A 23,565-nucleotide genomic window follows, 5' to 3' on the forward strand; every position below is an offset into this window, starting at 1 on the left:
AACAGACACACACACACAAACACACACACACACACACACACACACGCGTACCTGCCCTTTTTTGTACATTCCTTATACAGAGATGAATGTACAGGTACGGACATGTTATCTATACTCATCACCCTGAACCTTGTTCTGTCGGATACACACGCACACAAAATCAAACTCATTATCCACAAGCTCTGAGGGAATTCACTTATTACAACAATTATCAAACCCAATAGTGCTAATTAGGATCAGACTCAGAAAAAATAAAAACACAAACAATGCACACACACACAAAGTAATTGCCATATCAAACCCTGACAGCGGCAAAAGTCATTGACGTGTGACTTGAGAGAGAAGTAATCTGCAACATGAGGGAGGCAGCCGACCTCTCTGAACGCTGAACACAGTCCTCAAGACCTTTCTGACATTTACAGCATCCCTTCATCAGATTCCTGCCATTGAAATTGTAAAAAAAAAAAAAAAAACTCATCAAGCAGGCAGACAAGCAGATTTATTAGTGGCGATGAATGGGGAAAGCATCACAAAAACCAAAAACAACCAGTGCAACAACCAGCATGTAATATGTCAGCCAACAACTCTACAAAACGTACAGTTTCATTAACTATCTGGAATGGAAAGAAAATTTCTATTAGTACCGTGTTCTGTCCTCGGGCATGTGGAAACAGTTAGCGAGGCTTATGGAAATGCTGCTGCCTCAGTGAAAGATCAGTACCAGACTGGCCTCATTAAGCAGAATGTGCGACTGCAATGGGAAGCACCTTGTTATCTCCAGATGAGGGTAAGATAGAGTCACGTTTGTGTTGCATCCACAGGTATGGGAGAAAAATGTGGGCTGAAGAGTAGTGGAAGTTCAGCAGAATGAACGTGCTGTGAATTAATGCTTGCGCACTGAAATGTGTCTGCAGCATAATCTTTCAAAACGTGTCTGGTATTAAATGTTGGCATCGAATGCCTGGTCATTTGAAATTTCCTTATCTAGTTCAGGAAATCATGAAACATTGCTAATTTTGGACTTTATTTATTTAAGTCTTTGCATGTCTGCTTGTGTTGAGACAATATTAAAGCATTGAGATGTTTGGCATATTTAATAAATTATTTAGTACCGAAATATGTTTAGTTTATATTATACATTGTTATTTTATGAGAAAAAAAACAATTATCTTTCAATGCAAAAACATCATTTTAGTAAATAAATATTCATATCATTCAAACCGAAATGTTACATTGGTAAATATGTAAAAATGTACATGTTATGTTACTGAAGGTTTATGGTTATGATGGAAATGTTTGATTAATACCACAATATTTTCACTATGGACACACTCTATAATGACACACAATGAATGCTAATAGAAATAGAGAGTCTTAGTCTAGTTTCCAATTTTTTTCCTTCATGCTTCAGGAGGATCCAGTTTCTTTGGGAACTGCACACACAGTTTGGGGACTCCTAATGTGCAAGTGTTTGAGCCTATGTTTGTGTTTACACCAGTCAAATATAAATGGTATTCTAGTGGTGTGCAAATTGCGAATTACAAAATGCTAATACCCCATCATGCGCCAACTACACACTAATCCTCACCTGAAACTCACCCAACAACCTGCTATCCAATCACGATCCAGAAAATAGCCACGACCAAATGCCAAGTCGGTTACCAACAAGCCCAGAGTACCAATCAAATAAGCCCACTGTGAGCACTGTCAGTAGCAGTGAGTGCCAGTAATGCCTGTATGTGTGTGTGCATTATAGTTTGTGTGTGTGTGTGTGTGTGTGTGCGTTCATGCTCACTCAACCTTCAAAGAACAGGCCGGTGATAGCCAAAGAGCTCATTTCCCTAATGTAAACACTTCAGTAAAGACACAGTACACACACACACACACACAAACACACATATATAAAGAGACAGCACTAATCGTATTCTCCTGAGCTGTGAGTGTTTCAGAGCTCTGGTGTCTCTCCTCTGGCACACAGCCAGGGGAGGAAGCCAGTCCCCGCCTGCGTCCATGTTTCCTTTAACTCTCATTTATCAGAGGACAACATCTACTCTCATCAGGTTTCTCAATCAAGGTCTATCCCATCGTTACCCCTCCCTCTTTGCCTGTTGTGTGTTATCTTTTTAGCTTTATCATTACCGTACAGGAAAACGTCATTTGGCTTCTCTTTTGTTCCTGTGCTCTTGTCCTCATCCTCACACCTTTCTGTTTTGTAAACCCTCCCTCACTTTGTTGCCAGTAAAAACAGACCATCAGGACAAAAGCCTGAATGGCAGAAGCAGCAGAGGGCCCTGCTTCATTTCCTTTTTCTCCTGATAACAGCAGAGTCTAAAGCTAATGTGGACTTTTCCTCACTGCCTCACTTCCTCTCTCTCCTGCTCTCTTACTTTCTATCAATCAAATATCGCCTTCATAATGGAAAAACATGTGTGCGAGACATAATGCATTGTGTCTGTTCCTTAACAACTGTTTTAGATGCAAACACAGTCACCCTACACCCCAACCCCTCCTCCCATCACACAGCAGGTCAAATAACTGTTGACAGAAGGCACAACAATGAGTCTGCCATCCAGGAACGGTTGTGCTGACAGGTAGAAAATAAAGGCCTACAGGTTACTCTGCTGTAAAGACACTGATCAGTGCTAAAGGATCGAAGATACAGTAGAAAACCATGATTACACAGCAACGCCTGTATAGGGAGGGTGTAAATTAGAATTGATTTTCTGTTTTAAGAATCAGGTTTTGCGAAGCAGCGAGTGTGCTGATCTCAGATCATTGCCCAAGTCCACCAAGATCCTCTCATTCACGAGGATCAGAGGCTCAAACTGTCCTGATGGATGTGGACAACAGCCACATGTTTTGTTTCCTTCCCCCTGTCCCATAATTTACGTCTCAATTCTGTTTTTCCAACATTGACTGTGTTGATTTGGGCCACATACATATGGATGTGTGAAGCAGATGAATGCAACAAAACAGAACTCTGTGTTAATGGGAGTTTGTCTGCATACAAAAAAGAATGATTTTTCAAAGCCAAATGCAGTAAAGATGACAGCATCAACAGCATCAACGGCTGTGCTAATGATTCTTATTTTACATTAACAACTTTTAAAAGTACTATGTGCAATGTGGAAAGGGTGGTTCCTACAAACAAAACCACAGATTATTATCACCTGACTCTACAGGCTTACCGAGCTTTTACTGACTTTGAGCTTAATGTTTTGGTTTTATGGTCAACGACTTTACTGTGTTTGTTAGGGTTCGTGTTAGGCTTAGTCCGGAAACTTTCAGTGGGACATGCAGCAGTCACAAGCAGTGAAAAAGCTCTGTTAGATCCTGTGTACACTCCTTGTTTAGCACCACACGGCAGACAAAGTTGAGATATTTCCCTTTGTGGAGACTAAAATAGAGCTAAAAGAAAGGTGGATACTAGACTTACATTTGTCAGGTGGCCACACTGGCCATATGAAATCTGAAGGTGATAATATGTCAGTGTCGTGTAGATTAAATCTGTTGCAGCTTTAAATATGGCAAAACTATGCATTTTTACCTTTATGGAATCTGGTCTGTTTCATCTCAACAAAAACTGAACTGTGCCGGTGTTTGCTGGAATAACTAGCTGAAATAAGAAGTTTTGGTTCGAACATGTGTTCATTAAGAACTTTTATGTCTTGATTAATAGAAGCAGTCTGCATCCTAAAACCAACCCCCATCCCATGCCAAGGTGGTGACACTTAATATCCCCCTGTTGTCATCAAACTCATTAATAACCACTCAGCAGAGAGACAAGTGTAAAACCTGTCATCGCATCCTTTCTCCTACTCCCTGCCTCTCTCACACACCTCATTTCCTTTGTATTGTGAGTTCTGGTTTACACAAGGTGTTTGTGCAGTGGCCACTGACACCTAAATACTGAACCAGCTGTACCCATTACACATTAAAGTTGACAAGTACAAACACTTTCACATTTCCACAAAAACATTTGAGAACATGTTGTGATGCTGATCAAAGCCATCTTCAATTATTCTTCTAATGAACAATTCTCTAATTTCAAGCCTGTCAGAGCCTGTCTGTGGTAGCCAAGTGGTAATGCAGACTGCTTTAGAATGCATCCCTGCTGATTACTCCGCACCACGGCCCCACCACACCGTCAGCTGCTGGGGTGTTGGCTCCACATACACACCGCAGGCTCAATTTCTTGTAAACCCTAACGACACTTTGCCATGAAATAATGCACAAACACTCAGAGCAGCGGCCTCCATTTATCAAACAAGCCACTCAAACTGATTTTAAAATGAACAGGAATATCAAATTGTTTCTTGAACAGTTGCCAACTTCAAAGCTATGCACATTTATGAGCACTTGGTATACAGCACGCCCAGCTGTAAATGAAAAAAACACCAATGACCAAGAAACAATGCTGAAGTAACCAAGCCACAGTCATTTTACACACATAAAATCAGGTTATATGCCACCTGGTCGGTGATAATACTAATCTGTTATGAATACTCAAAGTTCCTCTTATTCACTTCTACTTAACCAAGCAGTGTTTTTTAGTGAGCAGAACTGTCTTTCCCTTTCTGAAAGAGATTAACTTCATGCAACCAGCCCGACAGAGATTACATAAACAGGAGCGCAGTGTCTCCATCTGGTTCTGTTCTGTTTGCTTGTACCAGACCTCCGATTAGTGCTTTGTCATTGTCAGAGTTCAGATTAGGATTAACCCAACTGACACAGCGGTGTGTGTGTGTGTCTGTGTGTGTGTGTGTGTGTGTGTGTGTGTGTGTGTGTGTGTGTGTTCAGGTATGAGAATTAATTTCTTTTGTCCTCAAAGACAGAGAGAAAATACACTATATTAGTAAAATGTCAGTATGACAAGCATTCATAAGAGGGTACCATCCTTGAATGCATTTAGTCACACACTGAAAATCTAAGAAAAAAAATCTGTGTCAGAATCAGAATCAGAAGGAGCTTTAGTGCCAAGTAGTGTTTAACACATACAAGGAATTTGTTTTGGTGATAAGGTGCTACACGTAGACAAACATACAGTTGACATAAATAAATGTAGAAATATATAAATATGGAATAGACAATGCAAGTTATATAAGAATATTAAAGAGAATAGAGAAAAATAATACAACTATTTGCAGAATATACATCTATTTGCAGAACATGTGCATTATTCTCATTTCCAAGATTAGAAAGAGAAGGTCTAACAATATGTCCAACTGCACTAAACATCCAGTGTGTGTTTTCTCTCGCTGACTTGCTGAGACAAACTGCTGCGTGCGCTCTTATCACTGTCAACGTGAGCACGTCATAGTGATGTTCCCAAAGCAACCGGGACAAGATAACTCAGCAGATATTCAGAAAGACGTCTACAAATGTGGGGAGATAAAATACGTTAAAAATATTATTGATAATAGCTCTTTTCCTCTTTCTTTTCTTATTGGAAAAATACAGTGACAAAATGGCTAAATATATATTCACTAAGGGAAAAAAAGTTATGGGCAAGAAGAAAGACAAATCATTTATAGAATTTTAAATGTTTATCTATTTGTGGGGAACTTTTGACAGAAAATGAGGGGGAAGGACATGCAACAAACTCAAATCTTGGTCGGTATCTTGAACCTCTTTAGGACACCCCTTTATAATTTGCATGGCAAACATCGTGTGTCAGTGCCCAGGCTAAATGTGATAGCAGTCTTTGTCACACCGTACACCTGATACTAAACGTCTGAAAATCTGTCGAGGTGGAGCTGATTAACGCTCTTTGAACCATTTATCACTCACTGTATCTGCCTCTTTCTTGTTCAGCTCTCAAAAGAGTCAAACAAATAGAAAGACAGCGGGGGCAAGAGAAAAGAGAAAGTGAGAACAAGAACGGGAGAGGGGGGACAATATGGTGATTCATGAAGATTGTCGCTTGTCTGACATGAAAAGCCCTGAGAACTCAAGAAATTGGCTTGGCCTATTTTGGGTTAGGAGCTCTGGGCATATCAGTGACTGTGGGATGAAATGAGAGCGGCCTCGAGGTGCAGCAATGGATTGGGGGGTGGGCAGACCAGTGGCTGCTAAGGTCAAAACTGGAAGAAGAACCATTTAATATGAGTACCAAAACAGAATGGACGTAAAGAAGTACATTTCTTTCAAGGTCAACTGATCATGAGTGGATTGTGTGTGTGTAGAGAGACTCACAAAGGGCTTTTATCTACTCTAATTTGTACTGTTGAGAGAATGAAATGCATGGACATTTCCTCTGTTAAACTGGGAACTTCCTGTAGGTGATTGGTTGATTTATATCTGTTATTGCCTTATTAGGGTGGCTGTAGCTCCAGTCTGCATGTCGAAGTGCCCTGGGCAAAACACTGAACCCCAAATTGCTCCCAATGGCTGTGCCAAGGATGTGTAAATGTGTATGAATGAGTTAATATCCGTTTCAAGGGTCAGCTGGCACCTTAGCCTTAGTATGAATGTGTGTGAATGGGGCGCACGTGATGTAGTTTAAAGACTCGAAAGGCACGATACAATTTCAGACCATTTACCATTTATCTAAGAGGGAGAAAATAATTACAATGCATTTTGTGAATTTTAGTCAGTGTCATTTCATATATATAATAGAAAATAGCTCAGAGTTAAGTTAACAGCTCTGTGAAGTTGAACTTGGCCACAGCAGTGTTTTGAGCCAAATGCTAATGCTAACAGGTATAATTTTACCAACATCTTGGTTTAGCATTTTAGCATGCTAATTTGGTTATTAGTAGTAAACACAAATTACAGCTGGTCATTCATTTTTAAGGATTTAGGTCATAAACTAAACTACTGGGACAAATAACATTTTTGAACGGATGATGGTGCTACATTAAAAATGAAGGCATCATCAAAGTTATTACAATTCATCCTGAGGGGGACATGAATGGGGTTGGGGGGCATTGGATCCATCCAACACTTGTTGAGACATTTAACAAAAGGCCAAAAATATCAACCAATGTGGCACTATAGAGGAAATGTCAGGGGACCATCAAAGTCTGTCGGATTCATCCTCTGGGGAATATGAATGTCTGTGCAAAACGTAATGGTTATCCATCCAATAGTTGTTGAGATCAGTCTGGACCAAAGAGACGGTCCGTCAGACCAACAGACAACAACTGTTGTCGTATAGGACTTGTTGTGGCATATGTGGAAAATGATTTATACTAACAACACTTTTCTGTAAAATATACTTATTCTTTGTAATCACAAACATCAAGAATGTTTATAGTAAATACTGTTTAGCATCCTAATTAGTTGATGCAGCCTTATTGGCTGAAAAATTAATTGAACTGCAATTCCTCATCTTAACATAAATGAATTCAGAACTAATGACCATCTTCTCGCATCTTAAAGCTCTCATTAATTAAAGACTATTCATCAAATTGTTACTGTAATAGACAATGCAGCTGAAAGGCATCATTTTTGATTATTGCGCTACGGTAGGCATTTATGTCCTGCTGCCCATTTAATCAGTACCCCCATTGATTTCCTGGATCAGCTGTCTGCAGTGATTCCGCACAGAAAAACCATCAACTGTCACTCTGCCTTCAATCGACCTTCTCATCTCCCCGTCTCTCCATTCGTCAGCTGGTTTATTCACCACAGTCCACCTAAGCCACCTTTCCCTTAATATCTATGCTATGCTCTTATACTCATCAGTTACGTGTCTGTGTATGAAATAACAACATACACTCTCCCATAATGGGTTATGGAAGAAGGCCATTCACTAAAAAATCTGTCTCTCGCTTCATTCTCCAAACCTCCACATGAGCCTGACATCACAGCAGGCCAACAGGCTGGCAGCCAAACACACATACACACACACACACACACATTCAGAAGTTCATATGCTGACCCTGCACCCTCTAAAGGAATGGCAGAAATAAGCAATGGGCGCCTGACTGTGCCATGTCCCTGGCAAGGTAACGCCATGTTAACTATGAATGAAATAAGCTGGCATCAAATAATGAGGGGTGAGGAATGGCATTTAGCTAGCCTTGACCTTGGATTTAGTGCACCAGAAAACCAGGATTTAAAAAACGAGTGGAGACAAAGGCAGCATGGTTCAGAAAGTAAATGGCTGTCTCAGGTGGGCGCACCGGGAGAGAAAGCACTAATGAGGAACACTTGGACAAACCGAGGCAGTTGAATACGTTAATGGGAAGGCAAGGAAGACAGTGCACATTATAAGCAAGCATTCACAAGCATGTGCAGAGGAAGTGGGATAGTGGTCACAAGAGGCTGGCACTGTGCGTGGACAGCTGGCTCGCCCAGGTGGCGGCAGGCGGACTCGGAGGGGACACCTTCTGCCACTCCCATTTGGCGTCTGTCTTGCCACACTGATGCACACGTGCTGATGCTGCCAAAACCATGCCTGGTGCAATTCAGTGTGTCCACTGTAATGACCACATACTCTGGGTAAAAACGATGTGATGTGGGCATCATCCTCACGTATGTTTATTTGTATGCAAGCTAGAGCTGAAGCGATTAGTCAATTAATCGTTCAGTCCATCGACAGAAAAATGATCGCAAAACTACTTTTTCACATCCATTTAGCAGTTGTTCTGGAGCTTTCAGTCATATCTCATGATCTTTATCAGCAGATTGTGTTTGCCCAGTTGTCATGCAATTGTAGACGGTTCACATTTCTGTTCCTTCTCAGCACTTTAAGGACTTCTCGTCCATGTTGGCTTAAAGACAAGCTGAGGTTTAAATATTGGTTGTATATATGTTGGTTGGGAAAAAAATCAATATGATTTTTAACTTTTGCTTTTTTCACTATTTTCGGACATACTGAAGATCTGATGGCAAACATTCGCTGGTTCCATGTTCTCAAATGTGAGGATTTATTACCAATATAAGGACAGCACCTTGATATTGTGACACTGGACTCTGAGAAACAGATTTGTCACTATTTTCTGATGTAGACTAAATGATTAATTAGTTAATTGAAACAATTTGAGACATTAATCAGTACTGAAAGTAGACGTTAGTTGGAGCCCTACCCTAGTGTTTAACTAATGTCTAACCTACATGTCATAAAATCATTAATGTCAATTCCATCAACTGGTGTTCAACCTCGTCTAACATGGAGACATAAAAACAATGAAGCATCTCTCTTTTGTATCAGCCTGGAGAACGATAACTGAAAACATACAAAAAAAACATACAAACACTCCATCAACAGAGAAAATTCTCTTTCTTTCAGGATTAGACTCATCTGATGCTGCACTAGCAGTCTATTCATCACCACACTAAGACTTATATATGCAAGCCACTGTTCATAGTCTTCGTATTAACCTTATCTATCGAACTAACCTCACAGACTGGTGTCCCTGTAGCCCGAGGCACGGCTGCCGATTGGTAACCAGCAATAAGGGAGAGCAGGGCTCACATATATTGTGCTCATTGGTTTGACTGGTTGTGTTAGCATGCAGAGTCGCACACTGGGAGCAAAAATGAGCGAACTGGTTCATCGATGTTAACAAGAGCGTTTCCTTAACTGAGTCAGACTTCAAGGACAGATTTGTCCTACATTGTCTGGAAAGGGTTAGGTCGACTGTTCAAGAAAGATCAACTAACTGAGCTCTAATCTTTCACCAAGACATCCACTGTCCTCGTAGGTTTAAGGTCTGTCTCAACACACGACTGTGACCCCGTTGATTTCTTTTAGTCTATAGTCATTCGAAAGATGAATAGACATCCATGTGCTATGACAACCAACCAGCATATCCGATAAACTGAGGAGTCAAGTCTATTTTATTTATAGCCCAATTTCACAAATCACAAATTTGCCCCAATGGGCCTTACAATCTGCACAACATACAACACCCTCCATCCTCAGACCCTCGGAGTGAAGTCGAGGCTTCAGAGTGGGAACTGCGGGACAGTTAAGGGTCTCAAATATCACATTTTTATGCTGATAATATCAGGTGAAGTGGGACAGAGCTGCGTGGAAAGCTGAACAGGCTAGGCATTAAACTGGAACACAACACAAAGCGGTGAACAACATCCGCTGCGAGAGACATCGGCCGAGGCTTTAGAAATGGAGCCACCACAGATTGCATTTATTTGCTGTCTGAGTGTACCTGCCCTCAGGCTTTTAAATCAGACAAAACACCCCTCATACATACAAAGATCAGTAATTCACCTCAATACGAATATAATACTATAATTCATATTGATAATTGTAACAACTAGGGCCGATTATTCCACCAATTGTGGAAATACATAGACTTGCATAACGTGCCAGCTGAAAAAAACTTGCGATCATGTAAAGCTTGGGAGTATTTCAGACAGAGGCCCTTAGTAATAGCTGTAATTATTCAATTACGGTACAAGCAGTGAAATTTCAGTTTCTTTTCAGCACAGTATTGATCAGTACAGCATAAACTGTGCCACTTAGTAAGAAACTAACTTCTCACCACTGTCAAAGACAAGTAACCATCATTTAATTTCAGATGAACATCTCTCATTGTTAAAAGGGCACATCAGTCCGCACCATCGGAGCTGATTCTGGGTCAATCCCCCACCCCACCCCTCGTCTGCTCTGTCTGCTGCTCCATAGGAGGGAGGTGGCGGCTCAAAGAATCAAATTAGCTTCCTTTCCTACATTTTTATGACATACAACTCATCAAGGTCACGGAGGTGTTAGCTAATTTCTGCTTGATTCTAATTAACTTCAATAACTTTTTTTTGATGGATGCTATTAGTCAAAGTGCTTATTACCACCATGACTGTGCATAATTTTAATATGGGCACTTTGTGAATACCTATAATCTGGAATGTATTAGGGATATACTGGACTGACAGACCACAGACTATGTCGCAAAACTGATCCAGTGTGACACTATATTATGGCAATGGCACCTAGAGACCCAGTACGGCATTCATAAAAAGATCAATATGATGTGAAATATGATATAAGGTATATGTGCCTGTATCATGCAAATGTGTTCACATGTAAAACGTCTCAAAAATAATTATTTATTTCACATGCGTAATACTGTTTTGCATATTACCATAAACCTACATGTTGTGATCATTTATCACATGAAATATGTGTTTAACATGGGATGTTAACTGTGAAAATTAATTGTTGTCCTGTGATAGTTTTCACATTGGCTTATACGTTAATTATTTAAATATTAAATGGTGTTTCACACATTCTCTGACAGTTTAGATGAGCGGGCCTAGAAAAAGACACCACCTGCAGCACACAAAACCACACACAATACTAGGGATCATACAATATTTGTATGTTGTTGTGGTACATCTGAAGAATATAAAGGTTGCAAGTCAAACAAACAAATGTAGCTGCCAAAATCTGTGGCTGTGCTCACCTTTTCCTTTCACACAGTGTATAGCATACGCTGCTGAGCTGCAGACTGCTGTCATGACTCTGCTTGTCTGTCGGCCTCCCTGGAGGGCTGGTTAGCATTACCACCAGCCCAGCCTCCCATTCTGTCAGACAGAATTTAGCATGAGTGCTAATGTAGCTAGCCACCATGTCTGTCTGTTTTTCTGTCTGCAGGTATGTGAACTTAGCCAGGGGCTGACAACCTAGCGTTTCTCTGTCAGGTACATGCACACACATGTGTATTCTCCTCAAATGTCTGTGCAGAGGTGTATGAGGTTAGGTTATGGATCACAAAATAGGCTATGACTTTGATGATTATTAGTGTGATGAATGGTGGAGAAGACTAGATAATGAGCTCCAGCTAGATTTAGCTAATGATATCAGAAAGGGCGTTTCTATCTGGGCAGAATTATGAGCAGGTCTTTTTATGCAGACTTAAGGTTTCAGTGGCAATGCCCTCAGTTTCTATCAATACAAATTCACAACCTGAAAATAATCTTTATGACTTTTATCATTCAGGGCCTCTGACTTTTTCCAGGCACTTATAAATTACTGATCTCAGACAGGCTGATTTCACTGTGCTAATCACAAGTAGAAGTAGAATCACAAGATATAGTGCAGAGATGATATAAAAACCGTGTTGACACGTGACTGATCAATGAGCAATCACCATCTTTACTTTCTAAATAGCTTTGTGATGGAAATTAGTAGCTAAATGCTGCATCTTTGCAATGCTGTACTGGAATAGCCAAAAGTGTATAGCTTTCACTGTCAACAGTCTAGCCAATGTCCTAAACAGGGACAGGGGAAATTAACACCCCCAAGCGCCAAATGCGGGTAGATTTTGCGTTTGGCGGCCAAATGTTGGAAGGCTACCCGCCACATTGGCGGGTAAACTATTCGGTACGATATCGCCATATAATAGCTTTTTGACGGTACCTAACAGCGTTGGTTTTTGTCGTGTGTCGCACTTAAATTTGTCCCCACTGTACCAAGCACAAGGGATCTAAAATCGTGTAACACACGGATTAGGGGTGTTCATTGGTTGTTGTTTATGTTCATTTCAGGTTACTGGGGTTGATTGGCGTACATATGTAAGGGGTTGGGCGTTTGGGGATTGAAGTCGGAGTCGGGAGCGGGAGCAGGTCACGTCATGCTTGGAGTACCTGGAGTGTTTTTAGCATTTAGCTAGCTAGTTACCACTATAACGTGTAGCATACCTGTCAACCCTCCCGTTTCCCCTGTTCTCTCCCGGTATCCCCCCGTTAAAATATCTCTCCGTAAATGACCCATTTATTTATACCCGCTGTTTGCTACGTTGCACCCGCAAATAAAACAAGAAGAAGAAGAAAAGCAGGATGATGGTTCAGGACGGATGATGCGTTGGAACCAGAAAGATTATTTAGAATGTGCGAGTAAAAACTACAACCTACAGTCATTTTTGTGCATGAATGGTTGTGAAGTTTTTGTTAGTACTTAGCATTAATAAATTACAGACCAACGTATACTGTTTTTCTTGCACAAAGATTTAATAAATGAAAACAACCCACAATTATTATTAGGCCTATAGTAGTGATAAACTTTATATGAAAGTTTAATGAATATAGTGGGGGGGTGAGGCTGAAGCAGAGCATAAAATAAAATTAATTAATGAGGACATTTAAGTTGAATGATAAAGCATGATTAAGAGTGAGCAGTGATGAGATTTAAGTTGAATGATTAATAAGCATCTTGTAAGTTTATAAAACAATTTACTCTTATGTCTTAAGTACATTTTATAGCAATACATTTATTTTGCTTCAAATTTCAATCTGGTGTCGTCTTTAAGTTTGTATTCGACAGAATACCTTATTTTCTCCGTTAAAAGTACTGAAACAAATGTTTACGTGACATAAAAAGGCAAGTTATTATTTTGGCTGGTAAAAAATATGGTGGATTTTTTCATCTACCAGTCCCATTGGCAGCTGAGCCAAAAAGTTAATTTCCACCCCGGGTCCTAAATCAATAGTCCAAGACTTTTCTATTCATAGTGGTAGAACAAAAAAGTATTAAGTTTGTTGAATTTCATTTTTTATGTATTTCATTTTTTCAGCAACTCCACGAAGCTGTGATAAAGGCCAACTGGTGCTATGAGCTAAACTCTAGCATCTGCGTGCTAACATGCTCACAATGACAATGCTAACATGCTGATGTTTAGCATGTATAATGTTTACTGTGTTCACCTTTTTAGTTTAGCGTGTTAGCATGCTAAGATTAGCACTAAACACAAAGTACAGCCGAGGCTGATGGAGATGTCATAAGTCATTGGGTTATACTGCAGATTTCAAAATATGAATGGTGTTTAAGGGAGAGTGGGGTACAGTTTGTCAGAAGTGACGTCATTCAACAGCATTATTTTCTACTGTATGACATTATTTAACGCTAGCCAGTAATGGTTTTAGATTAGATTTGCTTTCATTTAGGAGAAGACTGAGGAATTTTAACTTTTTCACCACCTTCACTAAACTCACAAAGGAGAGCGCTAACATCGTTCACACAGCAGCCACACTGAAAAGGCTGCCTGAAGTTGTGTCCGCACACATTTTTTGTTTATCGGCCTCGTGAGTGCATGGCCGACCGATTAATCGGTCTATCACTATTCAGTTCATCACTTTGTGCTGAATTCAACAGTTAGCCCCGCCCTGCTGTCATCTCTCTCCATTCACACACAACAACACAAAACAAACTCAAGAGACACAAACTCCAGCAGTGATTAAGCTACTTAGCGCTGAAGGTGATTATGGGCCAGCTGGTCTCACACAGACACACACACACACACTCATATCTGCACAGCATACTGACAGCAGCTCTACTGAAACATGCACACAAACACATTCAAACACAGTCTGGCCCACATTCAGACATCATCACATATTTTGTCTTGTCCATAATACCTACACTTTCTCATCAAGCAAAATCCAATTTTGCTGTCCAGGAATGGCACACAAGGCTAAATAAAATTCACTTAGATTAAATGAATAGGAAGGAAAAACATTGTTACTCTGAGTAAATCTATTTCAGATGGACACAGAGACAGAAAGAGCACAGTGAAACTCGTACACATAAATGCTGTCCGATCAGAGGCTGAGGGAGGATGTCTGTCTGTTTAAGTGTATATTTAAAGAGGCAAAAAAAGAGATTCAATAAGAAAGTATGAGGAAGAAGAATCTCTTGTTTACTGGCAAGTCGTGTTATATTTCTTGTTTATGGATTAAAAAAAAAAGCAGAAGGGGATACAAAAAAAAAAGTACATTCAACATTCATATAGGGAAGTGAATTAACTCTATACAGTCTAGACACAACACCTGAGGGCCTCCATCTCTCTGTCTCTTCCTCCCTCTGCGGGAATATAGCAAGCACGTGCAGCTGTGCCCAAATTATTCATACACACGATGCTCAGACACACACACACACACGCTCATATGCACACATAGACGCACCCATGCAGACACACACTGATTGCATGTTTGGCTAAGAGCTCATATTTGCACGCTACAGTAGCCCTTTTGACAACAGAAGACACACTTGCTCCTTTTTCCCCTCCAGTCCCTGCCCCTGCCCCTCCCCCTCCCCCTCCCCCTCCCCTCCGCCCTCCTCTGTCTCTTTTCCTCTCTCTTTGATTTTTCTTTGTATTTGTTGTGTTGAATTGCAGGAAGCATTGCTCTTTTCAGAAGAGGGGGAGCAGTTTATAAAACAAAGACGACATCAGAAACAGACCCTACAAACCTCTCTTTTCTTTGTCCCGTTCTTGTCCACCATACTCTATAAAAATATAGCCTGTTCTTCATCCCCATTTACCCTCCAATTCTCTGCCCTTGCTCAGTGTGTCTTTATCTGTGTATGTGTGTGTGCAAACTCAGCACAGAGCACAAAGACCTGCAGTGACATCAGACTCATTCACACTGTGTCCTCTGTCTACACTCACCCGAGAGGAGCTCTGTTTAAAGGCATCCCCCCTCCCACACACATACATACACACACACCCTGTGATTTTTGAGTGACCACAACAATGTCAACACACAAAAACTGGATATATGGTTTATCAAAATATGCAGATCGCAGAATGTTTGAAGAAAAACCAACCAAAATGCTAAAGAACAAGGAAATTAATTATTTTCTGCGCTGACCATGAAAAAGGTTCTTTTATGTCTCCAAGCTGTTTCAATTATTATAGTTAGGACTGTTTAGAAGACCAGCTGACACATGATGAGGCCCCGATAACAGAAAAATGCAAATGTTCAGACTGAAGCGCCTTTCATTCCTTACTGAATTCAAATGGATGAATTCAAATAAATACAGATCTGTGTGCGCGTCTGTGTGTGCATGTGTGTGCACACGAGTGGGCGCATAGGCAGTGGAAGCGGGTGTGGGGAGAAAGCTGTTGACATTCCAGCATTTTGGTCATAGCCCCGCGCTTTATTTTGCTCGCAGCGCAGACAAGCTTGAGCAAGAGAAAACAAATGGACGAGGCAAACATTTAGAGGGAAGTTTGAGATGATGTGTCGTTATCACACCACAGATCAATGTGTATTTTCCATCTTTTAGTCAGGATCAAAAGAAAGAAGAGCAGAAACTGTTTGTTTTGGGGTTTTTTTAAATATGAAGTAGGACTTCTATTGATGCTCTTACTCAGAGCTCCAGAGCAGTAGACTGATTCCTAGATGGTTTATAAATATGGCCCAAGGCTTAACTTCAAGGCAATTTCTTTCAGTTTCACGCTCTCACTGAGGTTTCGGTCTTAACTGACTCGCCTCAATAGGCTCATCAGCAGCTCACAAAGCAGGAAGTGAACAGGAAGCGTAGATAGTCCAGCAGCAGCATTACAGGAAGTCATTCTGCAACAGCAGCACACCATTTGGGAGTGCTGATGTACTTAACAGGGGAGAAGTTCATTAACCGACTAGTTGCATAAGTCATTTTAATGCCAAAGCCCACAACACAGTCCTTAATATTTCAGATCTATTAGTTTAAACTCACAAGCTTTGGGGTTATAAATTCCACCCTGTCAGAATATACTCAGCACACAAGCACTACTTCTCTCATAGCCAGGCCACGCCAGAAACCCAATCAAGTAGCTCTATTATAAACCTTGCATGTGTCATTAAGAGTTGTGTTATTGTTTGGAAAACCAGGATTAGCGGGTGTAGCTTGGCAACCTCACTAACAACCTCCTGCAGACCTTTTTCACCTCTCCTGCTGCAATCTGCTCGAAAAGCCTCTGAGCCTGTAGTGCCCAATTATGCAACAGCTACTACTATTAGAAAACAGGTGACAAACAAAACACCTAGTTTTACTTTTTTTAAGATGGTTCCTGTGATGAAATGTCCTGATTCTTGCCTTCTGCATACCACCGTGTCCTTTAAACACATATCCATGATGTTCCTTCAATGCTAAGCAATTCTAGGCACGCGGCTACTTAGCACTCCTGCCAAAAAAAGGCATTCACACAGAACTGTTAGGCCCAATAGGTTTGAAGGGCAACAACAACAAAAAACATGTGACCTGCGGGGCAGCAGAGGAGGAACTGATGCACAGCTGTGGATGGCCGGCTTGGGTGTGCGCTGTGTCATGTTTCCTGCTCTTCTTCCCCTCAGTTAAGGCCAAACCACTGATTAGAAACAATTTCAGTGGCGACTCCCATCAATAAAACAAAAGTGCTTTCACTTTTTATGACCGCTGACCGTAGATCCGCAGAAAGCTGGTCTCTGCGGGGGGACTGAAAATTGAGACACAGTGTTAGAATGCACATGTACATACTGCTGCCAATAGCATAGTATCACACACACACTTTCCCACCAGAATCCAGCCATTATAAAAGGGCCACCCCCTGGGGTGGTGTGTAACCCAGACAGAGCCTGTGTGGCAAACTGTTAACACACACAGGAAACAGGCGAGACTGGTAGCCTACACAGGACATACGTCCAACAACAAAACACCACCTTTAAACTCCCATTTAAAGCCTTTGTGTATCAGCTGTGAGGGGCCCCTTCCGCACTTTTATTCCTCTGCTCCTGTTTTGTTTTGGTCATGTGGTGGCAAAAAGTCTGCAGCACTTAAATGGATTCATGAAAAACTTTCTGCAAAGCACTTCTTTGCACTGGTTCATCGCCATGTTAGCGTCAGACTGCTGAGATACTGTGATACAGACTGCAAGAACACTTGCAGAACTCATTTTTCTCGGCATTACCGGCATCATCTTGAACTGCAAATGCATGAGACACGCAGGGCTGAGGACTGAATCACGTCTCGGTGATTGCTCAGGTTATTTCTTGGCCAAAGAGCTCAAATTAAACAGAGAGGGAAAGCCTTGAGGAAAATGTCTGTTAAGGTGAGAACGTCAAGCAGCAGTCACAAGGTCAGAGACCACAACAGCACTTCACAACAGATCTGTCTTTGTGTCTATTTATACACAGATGCTATGGAGGCTGACTTAGCACTTTGGTGGAAGACAAGAGTGGCTCGCCGGTCTGCAATGAGTAAGTGGCAGAGCTTCAGAGAGAGATCGATATGCAAATGGTCATTTACACAACTCTCATGTTACTCCCAACGCACATGCATACACACAAAAGCTGAATTACTGACATTTATAGACAGCAGCACATGCACGCTCAGAGCCGGCCCCAACATAAAGCCATCAATCCGGGGCAAATGCGGCACTCAACGAAAGACCAACGAGAGGAGGAGGAGGCAGCCACGAGGCAAAGTGACATTGCACGTATGTCTGTGTGTGTGTGCGGGGGGTTCAAATGGGTGGGAGTGAGAAAATGTAGGAGTCTTTTCATTCTTATAGCCCCTGTGCATCAGACTAAGCTTATCTTGCATGTTAATTCTGCTGCATAAAGATTGAACAGCCAAGCCAGACGCAATTTAACGACAGCCACTTATTAGGGAGTTACATTACATGCATCTTGTCATGTTTGACTTGACTACAATGCAGGGCCACTGACTTAAGCGTGTGTGTGTGTGTGTGTGTGTGTGTGTGTGTGTGTGTGTGTGTGTGTGTGTGTGTGTGTGTGTATCCACATCCATTCCTCAGGACGTCAGGTCTGAATGCAGGATTGTAGGTCAACTCACTGGTTATAGGGAGATTGTTTAAGGAAGGCAGCGCAGACATTCAGGAAATGGATGCTGGCAACTCAGACTGTGTGTGTGTGTGTGTTGTTCGGCCCTCACGCCAACCTCATTGCCCTCCAAATGCATACTCACAAACACAGAGTGCTAAGCTTTATGCAGTCTGCCCCGGGGTTGAACAACATGGGAGCAATTAAACACCATCCTCTCTTATCAGCGGCCGACTTTCTCAGGGAAAAAAAATAATACGGGAGGAAGTTATCCCTCTCTGCATGTTTATTTGTGGGCTTCCCATTTCCTGTCAAACACACAGACACTTTTGGTGGCACTCACGGGGCAAGTAAATACACACACATATCACGCGTGATGAAAAGGAGCCGAGCTAGCTCGCCCACCAGCGCAGCCATGTAATTACACAAACTTAACTACAATGTGAAGTTCATGCTAATAAAACAGATTTTTAAAAAGGCAGAGCTGTGATTATAATGCTCTGTGTTGCAGCGTGATAGATGACAGCACTGAAACTATGCTTACGCACTGATGATCACGTCAATAGTGCATCACCAATAAAGATGGGGACAGCTAAACGCACAGGTGTCCGGTACGTGTGGCGTGTGCAGCAATATCTGTCACCTTCATTCAGTTACAGTCTGTCAACAAGCCTTCCGAGCTGCTCTCCAGACTTGGATCAATAACTTCAGTTGAACAGCAGCCACCAGCTGTCTGTGGCTTCTCTTTTCACCTTTTTTCGTTGCCTTTTTGTCAGCACCGCCCACCCCACTTCCTGTTACAGTTGTCGCTGTGAACAAGCACAAAGGAGATCCACTCAGCGGCTGATTGACAAGTGACTCTGAAACCTCCCCTGGGGAAATGGGGCCATCGGTTGTAAGGTTCCTCTTAAAAGGCTGCTTAACTGTGCCGACTCCCACCCTCAACCCCCTCTAAGTTTAATCAATGGTTCCCAAACTGGGGTTGGAGGACCTCAAAGGGACCCTTTTTGAGGAATAGCTAAACATTCACCATTATTTTGTTGCTTTCGCCTTACAAGAACAGAGGAGGCCAATTTTGATCAGGACTGCCCAAGTTTCATTCTTTGTATCTGTACTATACAATGCTCAGGACAACAATCTTCTCATGAAGGACCCTCAGTATGACCAAGTTGGATTCATCAGCTGGTGTGACATAGTCTGGGAGGGTCTGAGTTGATGGACAGTGGGCCTGTCAGACCACCGCCCCTTCTCCACACACACACACACTGCACAATGAGCATGATTACAGGCGCAGCCCCAATCACACACTACATTCATGCCATCCAGTTTTAGAGGCACCCAGTGCCTGCACATGCCCATTTATATGATCTCTTTCAACCAGCATTCAGTCCTGGCACACGCAGTCGATGGGCTGCGAATATCTCCTGATATGAATCCAAAAGCTGCTCTGCTGCTCAAGCTTTTGGGTGCATTTGCCAACAAAGGCAGTGAATGACACAGCTCTGAAGGAGAGCATCTCTTTGTGCTGGATTCATTTGCAGAGGCAGGATTTTTTCAAAAAATTAGAACACCACAAACGCCTTTGCTTTTAAAATCTGTGTATGGAGCAAGATCAGCCACGCACATGTAATGTGTTCAGTAGACACGGTTAGAGTAAAGTGAGACTGCAGGTAGTTGCCTGTGAGAATAATAATTCAGAAATTGGTTTGGGGAGAAACGCCCATTCTCCTCCCTGCACCTGGCTGCAGCTGTCCTTGTCTCATCATCCAATGTTAAACCCTGAATACAAACCGCTGCCTTCCTCACATAATACGGGCTGATGCCGTGGAGAACTTCTGCCCGCCACCCTTACGCTACATGAAATCCATATGGTATCTCGAGGTGCTGGCCCATGCTTTGCCTTATCAATACTGTGCAGAGCACCACCCATGCATTATAAAACAAGGTGTAATGCTTGTGTCTGTGGCTGTATAACCTGCTGTATCTTACAATGAGCAAGGAGTGAGGATAGTAAAATAAGACTATAGGTTTGCGGGACGCATTTAAATGATCGCCAGGAGGCACAGACACAATGTGGTCTGCTAAAGTCGGCAGATTTCCAGCAGACAGGCGTAGGAGGCTTACCTTAACGCAACCTTCACAGAGCAGTCGCCCTGGCTCGCCATTATCGCATTCAAGGTTCACAGACGGGACGTGGAGTGTTTCGGCTCTGCTGGGTGTTCAGTCTGTGTAAACCGTGCGGTGCTGCGGCGGTGCGGGGTGTCTCAGGTCAGCGGGAGCAGCCGTCAAGACCTGCCGGCGGCGAGCTGCCTCATCGGGACTCCTCCAGTCTTCTTCTTCTCCTCCGCAGTGGCGGTCATTTCTGGCTCACTGATGTCTGTCACATCTCAGTGTTTTAACCCGCTTCTTTTTTTTTCTTTCCGTGGTCTGTCTCAGACGCTACATCCTGTTTGAAGTGCGTATGAGGGAAGACTGTGAGCGCTCCTCTGAAACCACACCGCTGCTCTCAGCAGAGAGAGACGCGATCACGTTGAAGCGGCGCTGAGACCGTAAACTGGAGGGGGTACTGCTGCCTTCAAGGGCTGTTGGAAATATTGAATTCACCTTTGGAGCGCTCTTCTGATCTCTCCAAATTCAAAAATAATTATTTACCTCTTGCCACACTAAACCCGTTGCCATGGATACGGATATACGCTGGCTGCTGAGTTATATTAAGCAATTGTAAGTCATCCTCAAAACAATGCGCATGTGCTATATAGGCACACAAAGGCATAGGTGGGAAAAGTATCCAGATCATTTACTGAAAGGCCAATCTCAGCAATTTAGTAGTCCTGTTTTTTCCAGAAAGTCACAAGAAACATTATGCAAATGCTCCATATTTGTATAGCGCCTTATAGTCTTTTTCGTCACCACTCAAAGCTCTTTTACACTACATCTGCATTCACCATTCACACACATTCATTCACTGAGCCTAAGTGCTCAAACAGAAACTAACATTCACACACATTCATACACTGGCAGAACAGCCACCAGGGGCAATTCAGGGTTCAGTATCTTGCCCAAGGACACTTCGACAGCAGCCTGGAGGAGCCGGGGATTGAACCGTCGACCTTCTAACAGGCAACCCTCTACCTCCTGAGTCACACTGAATCCTATTTCCCACCATGCAACTGGATAGCATCCTTCATTATATCCTCAATGCCCACTTCTTTGAAACCCCAAAGGCTTTCTGATTAGTATTTTGATATCCTCATGACATCATCAAGGTTAAGTCCCCTGCAGAGCCACAACAGACGTTATCCAACAGTTTTCACCGTTTGAGTAGTAGCCTAACACAAGCACTACTTCTGAAGCAGAGTGGGCCCTCTTAGTGTTGTCATGTGTTGTAGGGGTTGTTATTACTTGCATTAACATATTTTCATTAGCACTATTTATCATAACCATCCCATTAATACTGTATAATGCTGTTCTATACAGATATTTATCATTACACCTTGGTTAATGCTGTATATCCACATTTATTATTTATTGTATTCTTAGATTTTAAATTTCTTATATTCACTACTTACCAACTTCTTCTATTATTTCTTTTATGCCTTGTTGTGCACGCAAGTATCTGTAACAAAGAATTTCAACTTGGGGATTAATACTCTAATAAACAACACTTTAATATTGCAGCTGGTCATGGTAGAGGTAATGTAACTATTTTACATACTGTTAGGTGGCACAATCTATGACTATGCATCATATTTAATAGGCTGATCACTTCTTTTACCAGAGTCAAATTCCTTGTATGTGTAATAGCCTACCAGAGATGATTTAAGGGAAGTATTTGGTAATACTTGACCAATAAAGCTGATTCTGATTGAATGGATTACAAACTGCCTAAATGTAGTGGAGTAGTAAAAAAGTAGAATAGGCTACTTGCTCCTGAGATGTAGTGGAGAAGAAGTAATTTGAAATGGAAATGATAAAGTAAAAGTAACTCGAAACTGTACTGAAGTGCAGTAAATATTTATTTAAATTCCACCACTGCACAAATGTGAAATGAACGAGGAACAAAGTGCTGTTTTCCTTCATTTAAATGCACTTTCTATGATAGTACAATAATTCGAGGAGGTCATGAACGCACCATACTTGCATTCGATTGACATGCAGTTCGGCCAACTGCCAAATTAGCCCCGCCTTCATTGAACATGAGAGACCAATCAGCGGGCCCAACAAGACTGTGTGGCCCCGCCCAGAAACACACCCACGTCGGGCAGTAAAGATTACAAACGTACAGCACACAGACTGCCAGCGGCGACATCTGATGTCCGTTAAACTATCATAAACTGAGGGAGACGGTTCCCATGACGGAGAGGAGGGGCTACTGATTTAAACACCTTGAGGTCAAAGGCTGAAACTCATGCAGAGGTTTTTTATGATCTGGCAGAAGAATGGAGTTAATTTGCTCTGGTTTGGATGGGAAGTTACACTCTGCCCACTTCCCTCTCCTGCTGAGTCAGATTTCTTCTAAAGGGGAAATTGATGCCCTTTCTCTTAGTTGAGTCAAACAGACACAATGCATTTTAACCGCTCCTCCTCAGTTTCTCTCTCTCTAGTCAATATTTATTCTGGATCTATACCAACCAGTTTTGCCTATTTCCCCCCTCAATTAAGTTTCTTCTAACATGCTGAAACAGCCGGGTTTCTATGCAAAGTGACTTCACCACATGTTAGGATTCTGGCAGCAGGACTCACATCTACATACAAACTCCAACCTTTCCAAATCCTCATCCTCCTCACTATCTATGACTCATGTTCCTACTGTATGTACTGAACAGTTTCCCAACGACAGTCATGTCTGAACTGTAGTGAACTGTTTCCTAATATAACACAACACATTTCAGTTAAATATTTCACAACTTTATTTAGGTAGCTGTTTGTACCTATTCTGCATGACCGTGTGGAAAGCCGGCTCAGCGAACTGTGTTGTGGTGAACAAGAAACACTGCTTTCTGTCTAAATGCAGAATAAAGGCACTACAGTCCCATGACAACAATCACTTTTATGTTATGAAACACAGTCCGCGAA

At 42.0% G+C, this 23,565-nt stretch overlaps 1 protein-coding gene across 15 annotated transcripts in view; it reads right to left on the reverse strand.

Moving 5' to 3' along the window:
* kif21b (kinesin family member 21B) overlaps nucleotides 1–21,063 on the reverse strand; it is a 65,267-nt gene extending 44,204 nt beyond the window's left edge. For 14 of the 15 annotated variants that reach the window (XM_046028857.1, XM_046028851.1, XM_046028865.1 and 11 more), the window contains exon 1: nucleotides 20,614–21,063. In XM_046028857.1, the coding sequence (XP_045884813.1) occupies nucleotides 20,614–20,654 (41 nt within the window). In that variant the 5' untranslated portion in view covers nucleotides 20,655–21,063. Of the gene's footprint in view, nucleotides 1–19,132; nucleotides 19,204–20,613 lie in introns of those variants that run through there. The other variant, XM_046028854.1, reaches the window with a different exon arrangement.
* Between the last annotated feature and the right edge of the window lie 2,502 nt (nucleotides 21,064–23,565).

The sequence above is a fragment of the Micropterus dolomieu genome, linkage group LG18 (assembly GCF_021292245.1).
Source record: "Micropterus dolomieu isolate WLL.071019.BEF.003 ecotype Adirondacks linkage group LG18, ASM2129224v1, whole genome shotgun sequence".
Lineage (NCBI taxonomy): Eukaryota > Metazoa > Chordata > Actinopteri > Centrarchiformes > Centrarchidae > Micropterus > Micropterus dolomieu.